We start from the raw sequence: 12,765 nt of genomic DNA on the forward strand, positions 1-12,765 counted from the left end.
GTTCTCTCCTGCCTCAGGGTCTTTGGACCTGCGGTTCTCTTTACCCGAGACCCTAGAATGCCATGTTCCTTCCCCCTAGTTCTTTCCCATGTTAATTGTTATTCTACTCTCAGTTCTTAGCTCAGTTGCCTCTTCAGGGAAGCCTTTTCGGGCTTTCCTAAGGCAGTTCACTTATTACACAGGTTTCATAGCACCTTGTAACCACCTACCTCTCACAGTATTTATCACAGTGATCACTTTACATGTGTCTAAGTGATTCTTGAGTTAATACCTGCTCTATCAGACGGTCGGCTTCATGAAAGGTGAGGTTATGTCTGTATTTGCTTACTGCAATATCTCCAGCATTTCACACAATGCCTGGCACAGAGCTGACATATAATCAATACGTTGAATGAATAAAGGAATGAATGCTAGCTCTCACTTCTTAAAAATTCTAACCTATTCCATATAACTCCGTTGAACAAAGTACTGCACAAAGAGAATGAAACATTCTTACACTTCATCTTTAAAAGTGTGAAGTGGCCAAATACCCCAACTTTAAAAAAATTCTGCTATTTACAATAGAGGGTACAACTTGTCAGCCTCTGAGTTGTATAAGGCTTGCAGTTGTTGATTACCCACGTAGATTTTTAGGAATCGGGGCAAATTTCATGTAAAATTATGGATGGCTGGTTCATTTGAGAATTTTAGAAATTTGGCAAAACTGGGTGGGCAAACCCACTTGGCATCAATTACCTAGAACGGAGTGGTGGCCATACCCTTTGAGATGGTCATTCGTGTCATCTGGTGTCACCTGGCATAGTGCTGCTGAAAGTGGTCGCTGAATTGGCAGCTTGGCCACAAACTCTTTGTTACTCTCCAGAGATAAAGACCTTACACCACACGTTTACTTCAGCAGACATTCTGGTTGTGTGACTTTCTTCAGTGTGTTGACTCACATTCCAGCCCAAGCTCCATGTCTTGTCAGGGACTGGCATTTTGACTAGCACTTTGTAAATATTTGAGTTCACAATCCCTGATTTTCACAAATTTTATTTAAAATGCCAGTGCAAAATAACATTGAGAAGTAATTATGTCAATATGTACTGGTCTTAGGTAATAATGGTCAAGTGTATTTTATAAGGTATCTAGTTCCTTTGATAGAAAAATCCTGAAATTTTACATTTCAGGTTTTAAGGCTTTGAACATAGACATATTGGGATATAGTTCTTTTGTGTGCTTAGCAATGAAATTTAGAAATAGATTGGACTATTATAGAATAAAGACTGTGAATTTCTTTGAATGCCTTAGTATGGTACTCAGATGTGAACTTCTTTCCATGTGTAAAAATGAACTCTCATTGCTGTTTCACTGAAGAAATGGAAGTGGCCCATCTTTTTCACATGCTTCACTGATTTCACGGGAATAAAAATATAATATTCTTGTTAGAGTTAAAAATAAAATTTTTAATAGATTTCATACCTTTTCATTGCTGTACATCATTTATCTTGTTGAACCTGAGTTTGTACTGCTTTTTATTAAGGAAGAAATACAAAGGTAGTGCGACACTTTTTTCTTTTTAGTGTGAAAATTGATTGAGGCAATTGCTCTGCAACTGAGTGAAGCAGAAATGGGTTCCTGGTTGCTTGCCCATGGATTAACTCTTATATCAACACCCCTTTAAATAGACAGTATATTTTAGTGAGACTTTTCATTGCTAGCATATATTTGTACAATAAACTTCCACTTCTACTGTTTTATAGAAACTGGTCTTTAAAAGATCACCAATTCCCAGCTAAGTGTAAAGTCAGTTACCTTTGGCATTGTTATTCTCCTAACTTTGTTCCAGCATTTTGCATTTTTAACCATTCCTGCAGTTTCTTCTTTATATCATGTAATGCTTTATTATTATCATTATGTTTTTTTTCCGTACAGGATCATGACTGCTGTTTCTTTTTTATTTAAAATTGACTGGTATACTTTTGCATAAGCTTTAATTTTCAATGTGTGAATCACTTTAAAAAAATTTTTTAAATAGTTTTACTGTTCTGAATCCTATTGACCCCAGTGGTAGATACATACAAACATACCTATATATATGAGCAGACAATGCAATATGTAATGTGTAAACAAAGGAAATATGCCAACCTGGATACCAATTTGGCCCCCCTAGCGTCCCCTGCTGATTGCATGTCATCTTGCAGGGCTTTCTTAGTCACAGGCTGACCTGAGGAACACCATCAGGTAGCTCTGGTTGTGGTACCCTGTGGGCCCGAATCGACCCCTTACTCCTGGACTGTGAGATCTTGGTTTTTGGAGATGGTTTTTGCATGTCTCTATCTAAGTCTTTGTTAGAAGGATGGGCAAGGAGTTCTTACAACTGGCTTCTTTTACTATGAGGAGCCTCACAGTTTTCACACCTGGTTATCATTTTCTGTATACTCTACTTCGAACAGGGTATTATAATTTTCTGGTATTTTAGCCATTATCATGTTGCAGAGGTTTTGTTCTTTCATGCCTTCAAGTCCGGGTGGCACACTTTGCTTCTTCCATGTAAGTCACCAGACAGGTTTATTTCAAAGCAGTTGGGTCCCAATACAGTGGCAAGGTTGTGGACATTCATGTGATTCTGTACACGATACTTGGCTACTTTTGTCAAGACCTGGCCCACGTACTTGAGGAGGCCATAGTGGGTGTCTGGCGGCTCTTCTATTATGTCTCTTAAGCTCCTCTCCTGAGCATCATTTCTGTCATCAACCTCAACACGGCTTCTTCTTTATATCTTTAGTTATAGAACTTCTGTTCAGCTGGACTTCAGATGGTTCTCCACGTTGACTGTTCTACAATTTAGCTGTAATTTTGATGTGTTCACGAGAGAGGCAAGCACAGCATTTATGTACTCCACCATCTGGGATCTGGGTCACTTTGTTTTAGATATAGCTTTTGTTTATAGCACACTTTATTATCTTTGGTTTGGTTATGATTTAATCTGAGTCTTATAATTACAGTTTACTATTTACATGTATTTATTGCACATTTGTTTTATACTGTTTTGATTGCTTTTTTTCTTTACCCTGCATGATCTGGTTTGCATCTTCCTTTTCTTTACCGCATGATTTTATTTGATTATATAATTTTTCCTAATTTTTCTAGTGTTTATATTTTTAAATATATGCTTATATCTCTGCCTCTTATCAACTTTAGAAGAAATCTTTTGGCCCCATGTGTAAAAGATGAGGAAATAACATACTAACCTACCTCTTCCTTTCCCGTTCCCCCTCCTGAATTTTAATTATGTGTACATTAGAATGGTTTACAAACATTTACATTCTATCATGTAGCCACAGTTCGCAGGTGTTTTAATATTAGCTCTCGAGTTAAAACAGTTTCAGTGTTCACGGATAGTCCTTGTGCCATAGTTTCTTCATTTGTCTCTCGATTGGTTAAACTTTTTCTGTTAGGAACTTTTTCACAAAGGGGTCATGGGCACCATGTTTCTTGAGTTCTTGTATGCTCAAAAATATTTATCTGTTGTCGTTATACTTGAAGTATGATTTGGTTGAGTATCAAATCGTTGAATAACAGAGCAACGTTCTTTTCCCCCCAAAGAGCTTTGCAGTCAGTGTTCTTTTGTCTTCTGCTATTAAATAATGTTACGTGGGAGTCTGAAGCCAGCCTCCTTTGCTCTGCTACCCCTCTGCCCCCCAATAGATGATTTAACTTTTTTGCCTAGATATCTAAAGGATTTTTTTTCTCTTAATCCTTGAAGTCTAGTAACTTTTCTAGGGTATGTGTTGGTGTTGCTAATTCTTTATCAGTTTTTCTAGGGACTCAGTGAATCTTTTGTTTTTGGGAAATTATCTTGAATCATATCTTTGAATATTTCTTTGTGCTGCTCCCTCCTTTGGTTCTCTTATTCAGCAATACCAATTATGTGTATGAGGAGGTCTCCATTGTCTACCTCTCCCTTATGTATTACTTTTCTCTAATTTTTAAAAACTTCTTGTTCATTTCCATTTCATTTGTTTATATAGCTCACATACTATAAAATGCATCCTTTTAAATTATATAATTCAGTGCTTTTTAGGCATATGCACAAGATTGTATAATCATCACCACCATCTCATTCTTGAATTCTATTTCATTTTGCATGCTTTTTAAAATCTTGTTTTCTTTGTCCTTTTGTCCTTCTCAATGTCTCATTGAAGCATACGATTTCAGTTTGTCCCATGATTAGTGGTGTTAAATTCAATCACTTGGTTAAGGTGGTATCCATCAGATTTCTTCATTGTAGAGTTAATATTTGTAATTGATACTTTGTGGGGCAATGCTTTGAGAATGTAGTATTCTGTTTCTCATGAAACTTTTACCTACTCTTTTTAGCATCCATTGGTGATTCTTAATTGAAACAATTACTAGCATGGTAATTGCCATGTCTAACTCCTTCATTACTTCTAATGTGTTGTCATTCTACTGTAAGTAAGAGCTGTCCTTTCTCCCCACGTTTATCTATTTATATAAGTGTGGACTCAAGGACTTATTCTATGGTCTATAATCCCTTGCTAGCATTCTTCATTCAGATTGTCTCAGGTTTGGCTAGTGGGAGCCCCTTCAAACCTGGAGCTCCAGTTCCATTCAGTGGGGAGTGGTATTTGGAAACCAAGTTCTGGAACACTAGGTATGCTTATTGCTATGGTGGTGTCACTACTTCTAGGCTTTTACTGTAGCTCTTAAAATTCCACTGTAGCCGTTTTCTGTAGATTATATTAAAGTTTTGCTCTTAATCTCTTCCATTTTTTCCTGCATAAATTCGTACCCTGAAGCACTCTTTTTTAAAAAATTAATTTTTATTTTTCAATACAGTTGACATTCAATATTATTTTATATTAGTTGCAAGTGTATGGCATAGTTGTTAGACATTTATATAACTTACAAAGCGAGCAATCCCCCTAATAAGTTTATTACCCACCTGGCACCATACATAGTTATAATATTATTGCCTATGTACATTCCCCATGCTGTCCCCTAGTGTTCTTCATTCAAATATATGTAAGGGCTATGTTTTAACTACCAATTTGTACTTCTTAATTCCTTTTTCACCCAGCTCTCTAACCCCCCTCCAATCTGGCAACCATCAGTCTGTTCTCTATATCTATGAGTTTGTTTCTGTTTTGTTTGTTCGTTCCCTGAAGCATTCTTAAAGGTCACAAGAAACAGTTACATTCAAATATGGAATGCAATTTTTGTATAGATAAAAAACAAATCTATATTCCTGAAATAGAATCCTGCCCATTATCCTTCTTTTCACAAGTTCTTTTACTATTAAAGTTGTGTTTTTCTAAATAATTTTTTAGAGTCAGATGTAACAACCACTGATTGTATATTCTTTCATATGTATTCAATAGTGTTACTGTATGCTTACGTAGCAGAAGAATAAAGAATTTTTTATGGAATCAGAGAGACGGATTAATGAAATGTTTACTGTTGTTTGGTTATTATATCTGTCTTCAGTAACTATTTCCATTGTTCCATGTCTCTATAATTTGCTCTATTATAAGTATTTGCTCTATTATATAATTTGCTCTATTATAAGTATTATAAGTATTATAAGTATTTAAATGACTACCATAGCACAAGTTCATAATATTCTTCATAGAGTCATAATATTTTACCTGGAATGACCCTTAGATTACTGTGTCCAATCCCTTAATTTTACAGTTGAAGAAACTGATACTTAAGAACTGAAGTGACTAAGTTCATCGCTAGTTGATTGCAGAACCAAAATTAGAGTCCAAATTTCTGAACTCCCATACTAGAACATTTTAGCTGTGGGTGATGGAGGGGGTTAGGTCCATGGTACTACCTGAAGTTTCCATGGTAACCAGGTGGCTAGAGCATTCCTCCTTCTATCTTGGCACTCAAACATTGTGTATTGAGCTTTTCAAAATCATTGGGCATTTGATGACCAAAAATGGAACAGAAAAGAAGTTGTTTGAGAATAGCCAGTTGCCTGACCATACAATTTTAGGCCAGAATTCTGAGCAGACACTAGTTTTAAACCTCTTTTTACCTTTCATAGTTCAGTCCCATCTACTAGTTTTCTGCTCTCTTTCCATTGCCCTATTTATAAATATGATCAGTTGGTTTTCTTTTTAAGATTTTCACTTTAGCAGCATTTGAACATCAGAATAGTTACATTGGCACACGTTTCTTAAAAAGTTAAACTTAAATATATTACATGGTCCATTCCTAGGTATCTACCCAAGAGAAATGAGAACATATTCATATGAGGACTTGTATGTGAATATTTTTAGCAGTATTGTTCATGGTAGCCAAAAAGTAGAAACAATTCAAAAGTCCATCAGGTAGTGAATGGATAAACAAACCACAAATATCCAGTGATATCCATACAATGGAATATTACTTGGCCATAAAAAGGAATGAAATACGAATACATGCTACACCATGGATGAGCCTCATAAACATTGGGCTAAGTGAAAGAATCCAGACAAAAAGAACACATATTTTATGATTTCATTTATATGAAGTGTTCACAAAAGGCAAATCTATGGAGACAGTACATTAGTAATTGCCTGGAGCTGAGGGTAGAAACAAGGAATGACTTCCAAATGGGCATGGCTTTCTTTTTTTGGGGTGATGGATGTGTTCTGAAATTGGATGTGGTGATGGTTGTACAACGCTGTGAATATACTAAAAACTATTGAATTGTATATTTTAGGTGAATTTTATGGTATGTAAATATACCTCAATATAGCTGCTAAAAGTAGTCACATTTAAAATTTGATGTCTGTAACATTTGTTATATTTAAGTATCATATCCTGTTTTCATTATTAAACATTTTTTTCTGCTTTCTTTTCACTTACAAGTTTGATTTTCAAAGAATGCTAATGTCAAACCGTGTTAATTGAGAATAGCAAAACTGGCCATCATTTCTAAGATAGTTACTGTGTACTGGTCATTACTATGTTAAGTGCTTTTCACAGATTATCTCGCAGTAGTGCTATGATGTAGGCACCATTCTTCCCATTTTACAGCTGACGAAACAGTGCTCAGCTTGTGCTAAGTCACATAACTAAGTAAGGAGACAATCAGGCAGGTATTGGAATGGAAGCACTCTTGTCCTCTATGCTTCATGTATGAAAAGGCAGTGTCTTGGGTGGAAATATACACTGCCTGTCATATACTGTGTGTGTGTTGGACACCTCTGTGCATATGCCAGTGTGTTGCATATTCTACACAGCTATTTACGTGTGGTCTCCTAGGAAATTCAAATGGGTATTTGTTATTGACTGGCTGCCATAGAGCTTGTACAGCATAGTGAATCTTACTAATCAGCTTTACTTTTCTCCACCCCTCAGTCTTAATTTTAAAGACCCTGAAGCAGTCAGAGCTCTGACTTGTACTCTCCTAAAGGAAGATTTTGGACTTTCTATTGATATTCCGTTGGAGAGACTAATTCCCACAGTTCCCTTGAGACTCAACTATATTCATTGGGTAGAAGATCTGATTGGTCATCAGGACTCTGACAAAAGTACTCTCCGAAGAGGAATTGACATAGGTATATGTTTTTAAATTCTTTTTTTTTGCTAAACATAAGTTTTACACATTTTGCAATGTCGAATTCTTTGTAAAACTCTCTTCTGGGTATTTGCTGTGTGAAAGAAGCTGGCTACAGATATTATTTGCTACACCTGGGCTTTTCTGCCATTGATTTCTTTTGAGAAGGGATTGTCAGCACCAAACAGGGAGCAAAGGGGTAAGAGAGGCAGAACAAAAGTGAGGCTCTTGTTTTCTTAGCTTTTCAGATCGCCATGTTGCTGTCCGTATCTTCTGGGTATCATTTTTACTCTGAATGATTTAGTGGTAGTCATGTAGTGCCCATATTGGGATTTTGTAGGGATGGCTTTTTAATAAAAGATCATGTGGGCCTGAATACTTTCAGTGACCTCTTAGATGATTATTCATAGAGGGTATTTAATCCAAAATTAAAGGGAGGGGAAAAAAGTCATTGAGTTAAAAGTAAGATGTCCTCTTAATTGTAAACTACAATAGAGAAGATGGTCCAGTTTGATTCATTTAAGAGAGTAAATGGATATACAGAAGGAAATGAAGCCAGCGTATGTTTTGCAAATTATAAATGTTTGTTACAGCCAATGTTTTCATTTGATACGGTTTAATTTTCAATTTTAATCCTGTGGCCTTTACCAGTCCTTTATGAGAAAAATTGAATTAAAAACTCTGTGACCCTATTTCTAAATAAAGTATAGTTAATAGGAAACACAATTTCCTATTAGTAGTAAAAGTTTAACTTTAACATGTACATGTATTTTCAGTCCTCAGCATACATGACCTTTTCAGCAACATTTATCGACTGCTTCTTTTTCCTTTATGCACCCTTCTCCATTGGCTTACATGACACCAGACTCTTCTGGTTTTCCTCTTTCGTTTCTAGTCATTCTTCCTCCTCCAGGCTCACTTTCCTGTATCTGGTCATTAGCTATTGCAAATCCTTACAGGTCAATCTTTAGCCCTTTTCTTATTCAGCACCCTACCACTAGGCAATTTGATCCACATTTATGATTTTATTTTCCACTTCCATACAAATAACCTACAAATTTATATATTTCTCCAACTCAGCTTACTTTTCTTGAACTCTAGTCCCATACATATAAGAAACTTGAATATCTCAAAAACATCTCAGACTTTGCCATGTCCAAAACCAGACTCATGTTCTTTCTTCCTAAACTTGGTCCTCTTCCTTTGTTCCTTATTTCAGTGAATCCACCACAATCCACCCTGTCATCCTGGATATTTACTTCTCTTTCTCACTGAGAATGTCTATCACCTATCCCTGTTGGTTTTCTCTCTTAAATATTTCTTAAATTCTCTACTTCTCTTCATCTCCACTGCCACCTTCCCAGTCCATATCCCCATTATCTCTCCTGGACTGGAGAAGAGCTTTTCAACTACTCTGTTCTCACCCACTCTGTTGCCTCTCCATTCCATTCTCCAGAAAGTATGTTTAAACCCATATCTGATCATATCTTTAACACTTTCATAGCTTCCTATTATAAGCACCCAAAACCTTGACTTGGCCTGTGAGAATTTCCATCATCTGATCCCTGCCCTCTTCCCTAGGCCTTGCGAAGCCTCATCTTATGTGCTTCTATTCCTTGTTTTCTGCACTTTTCTTTAGTTCTGCTGTTAAGGCACCATGACCCCTGGCCTTTGTACGTATTGTTTCCTCTGTGTAGAACTTCCCCACCTTCATCTTATTCTCATTAATATTGTAGTTGTTTACTCAAGCTTTATTTTCTCAGGAAAGCCTTCTCTGACCTTTTAACATAAGACAAGTTCCTTGATTATGAGCTTTAGAAAACTGTTTCTTCCTTTGTGGCTTTCTTTTCTTTTTTTGTAGTTTCTAACTATATGTTCACTTGTCTGATTTGATTAATGTCTTTGTCTACCACTAGATTGCAAAGTACAGAGCCTGTTACTTTTTTTTTTTAAATTTTTTACTGGAAAACAGCTATGGTCATTGGTTACATATTGCTTTCATGCTACAATGGCATAGTTAACTTTTGTAAGGAGGGAGCAACTCACAGTGGCCCATGTGGGGATCAAACCAGCAACCTTGGTTATCAGCACCATGCTCTAACCAACTGAGCTAACTGGTCACCCCAAGCCTGTTACTTTTTTACTTACCATAATATCCAAAGGCCTAGCAAAATTTCTGGTACATAGTAGGTATCTAATAAATAATTTCTTGAATGTTGCTAGGTAAATACATCATTCAAAATTGCAAACACTCCGTATGACCTAAGCATTATGTAAAAATAAAGGGGTTCAACAGAAACTTAAGCCCTTTCATGTTCATGGCAGAAGATTGGCTGATGGGATATACAGAAAACTTAAAAAGCTTGAGAGCCTATTTGGTACTAATTTATTTTAATTATGCCCCAAACCTTCTAAAATAACACTTGGGGATATAGGAGGTTAATGGATTTTAGTTCTTTGTAAGGGCACTGGTGCTAAAATCACATTCATTCTAATTAGTGTTTTATAGAAATTCTTCCCCCAGACTCCATCAGTTTGCTCTAATTCTATTATTATACACGTTCCAATTTTATTTATCATTAAAAGGATTATTACCCATTTAAAAATATCATTCAGCTTTCTGAGGGGATTGGGATGTTAGAATACAAGTCTTTTGGTCTTAAGAATTGAGAAACTTGATTTTTTTGGCAGAAGACAGAATCTTTTATCTGCGTTTATTACCTTGGAGTTACCTATTGTTGGGCAACTAGAGAAAAGTAGTTTTTTTTCTTTTTTCTTTTAAATGACATTGAAATATGAAGAGAGAGGCAGTTATGTGAGAATCAAGGGCCTGAGATCTGGTCTGGAATTTTTTCCTACAGAGCTGAAAGTTCTACTTGAATTTCCTTTTTCTGAATGATGGTGGCTTACCAGAATGGCTGGCAGGGGTTAAGTAAGTGTGGCCTCTGATAGGAGCCACCCCCTTCCTCCACCACCCTCACACATCCCCGGGGAGGTGTTTGTCCAGTAGCATCAGAGCCCGGGTGCTATTAGGTAAGCATGATAGAAAGTGTAGCAAACTCTGTGACTGTCAAAGAGTTTAAATGTTCTGGCCATCAGTTGTCATGTCGTTTACTAGCCTGTTCAGAATACTGCACGAGGAAGCAGTTAGATGAGTCTGGGTTTCCTCTGGGTTAGAAGAAAGCAGACCTGGTGTGGCTGGTATGGGCTGACTTCTGTAGGCCTTCGGGAGAAACACTGGCTTTTCTTCTCTTGAATATGCTTTTTAAGATCTTATTGACCAAAATTAGTCAATGATCGTAAAAGCAATATTTGTGGTTACTATGTAGTTCAGTCCATGGGGAGGGGTTCTACATACAAGTTTAGGACCAAACCCTAGTTGTCAAAGACTAGTTTTTGCCTGGAACATTTGCTTCTTAATGTCTCCCTTGAAACTATGGTGGGTCAAGCCCATGGTTGATGTTTTACATTTGGATCAAATGTCTTTCAATGTCTCTACATTTAAGAAATGAATTCTCTCTTTAGTTTAAAAAAAACTTATTTCTGGTTTCCCTCAAGTAACAGCTTACAGATATGTTGGGAATTGGGTGGTTTTTATTATATTTGTATAATATCATAAAAATTTTGTACCTTATGTATTTTTTTTTTTTGCTTTTGGATACTTAATGTACATTGATCTATTTTACAATATCACTGTGGTGTTTTAACAAATATTATAAAACAAAAATTGTTTTGACAATTTTCAGTTAATCAGTCATGTATTATCCCTTGATCACCAGTCAGTTATGCATACTTCATTTTACATACAACATACAAAAAAAGAGGACAGCAAGATTTATATCCTCTAGGATATTTGAATCTAATTAGGAGGTAAGGCTAAAATATATGAAAAGACTAGAGAACACAGAAGCCACAGTGTGTATATAATCGGGCACCAGCTTGTGATTTAAACTGTTAAGGCGATAGGAATTGTAAGAGAAGAATGGTGTTTTCACTTGTTATTCTCGCCTCTCCCTTAGGTGTGTGCAATATGTTTTGAATTTTCCTTTTACTAGGTACTGGGGCATCGTGCATCTATCCTTTACTTGGAAGTACCTTAAATGGCTGGTATTTCCTTGCAACAGAAGTAGATGATATGTGCTTCAACTATGCAAAGAAAAATGTGGAACAGAATAACTTATCTGATCTTATAAAAGGTTAGCTCTACAAAATTAATATCCCTGTCAAGCGTTGCTTATTAAACTGTCTTTCTAATGTAACACATCTCATTTTCTTTTGCTTTAATATACAAACTTTGGTGGTGTTTTTTTTTAAATCTGGTACATTGTAATTGAATTTGCTGTTTTGTTATCAGAATTAATTCAGAAAGAAATAGAGTAAATAAGAGTTGATCCATGGATTCTGTACTTGTGAATTTGCCTACTTGGGGTTATTGATTTTTAACCCCCAGATCAATCCTCGTGGTACTTTGGTGGCCATCGACAGACACGTGCAGTCAGCCATTCTGCATGTTCCCAGCTGAAGATGAAAAAGCCAGCACGCTGCCTTCTTGTTTCAGCTTGTATGCTGTAAACAAGTGTCCTTTTCATGGTCTATTTAGTGCCATTTTTTTTTTTTGCACTTTTGTGCTTTTTCTTGGTGATTTTGCTGTTTTGAATTGTCCCTGAACATAGTGCTTAAGTGCTATCTTCTGTTCTTAAGTACAGGAAGGCTGTGATGTGCCTTACAGAGAAAATGCGTGTGTTAGATAAACTTCATTCAGATAAGAGTTAGAGTATTGTTGACCGTGAGTTCGATGTTAATGAATCACCAGTGTATATTAAATAAGGTGTCTTTCAACAGAAACACATATAAAATAAGGTTATATGTATTGATTGGTTGATGAAAATGTGGAACCAGAGGCTCACAGTTACCTAGCCCTGTATTTCTCCTTGGAGCCAGTGGTTCAGTATTCAGTAATTCCGTGATTGAGATGACTTTATAGAACATAAATAAATATATGTTCAAGTACTGCAAATAATGAGAATCAACTGTAATCTAGTCACCAAGATTTTAAAAGGAAGAAAACCCTACTTACTGTTGATTGAACTTTACCACCTTTTTTATTTCAGTACTTGGAATTGTGCTACAAATAATAAAATCCCCTTAATGATCAGTTACTTTGTATTTTTATGCTTATTTTCTATATAAAGGGCTGGAGTTTTTTA

At 36.1% G+C, this 12,765-nt stretch overlaps 1 protein-coding gene across 5 annotated transcripts in view; it reads left to right on the top strand.

Moving 5' to 3' along the window:
* The window catches only part of METTL16 (methyltransferase 16, RNA N6-adenosine), a 71,338-nt gene that overhangs the window by 20,448 nt on the left and 38,125 nt on the right, over positions 1–12,765 (top strand). For 4 of the 5 annotated variants that reach the window (XM_081028805.1, XM_081028808.1, XM_081028806.1 and 1 more), the window contains exons 3-4: positions 7,360–7,559; positions 11,614–11,754. In XM_081028805.1, coding sequence (XP_080884931.1) covers positions 7,360–7,559; positions 11,614–11,754 — 341 coding nt within the window. The remainder of the gene's footprint in view (positions 1–7,359; positions 7,560–11,613; positions 11,755–12,765) is intronic. The other variant, XM_081028809.1, reaches the window with a different exon arrangement.

The sequence above is a fragment of the Rhinolophus hipposideros genome (genome assembly GCF_964194185.1).
Source record: "Rhinolophus hipposideros genome assembly, chromosome: 20".
NCBI classification, from domain to species: Eukaryota; Metazoa; Chordata; class Mammalia; order Chiroptera; family Rhinolophidae; genus Rhinolophus; species Rhinolophus hipposideros.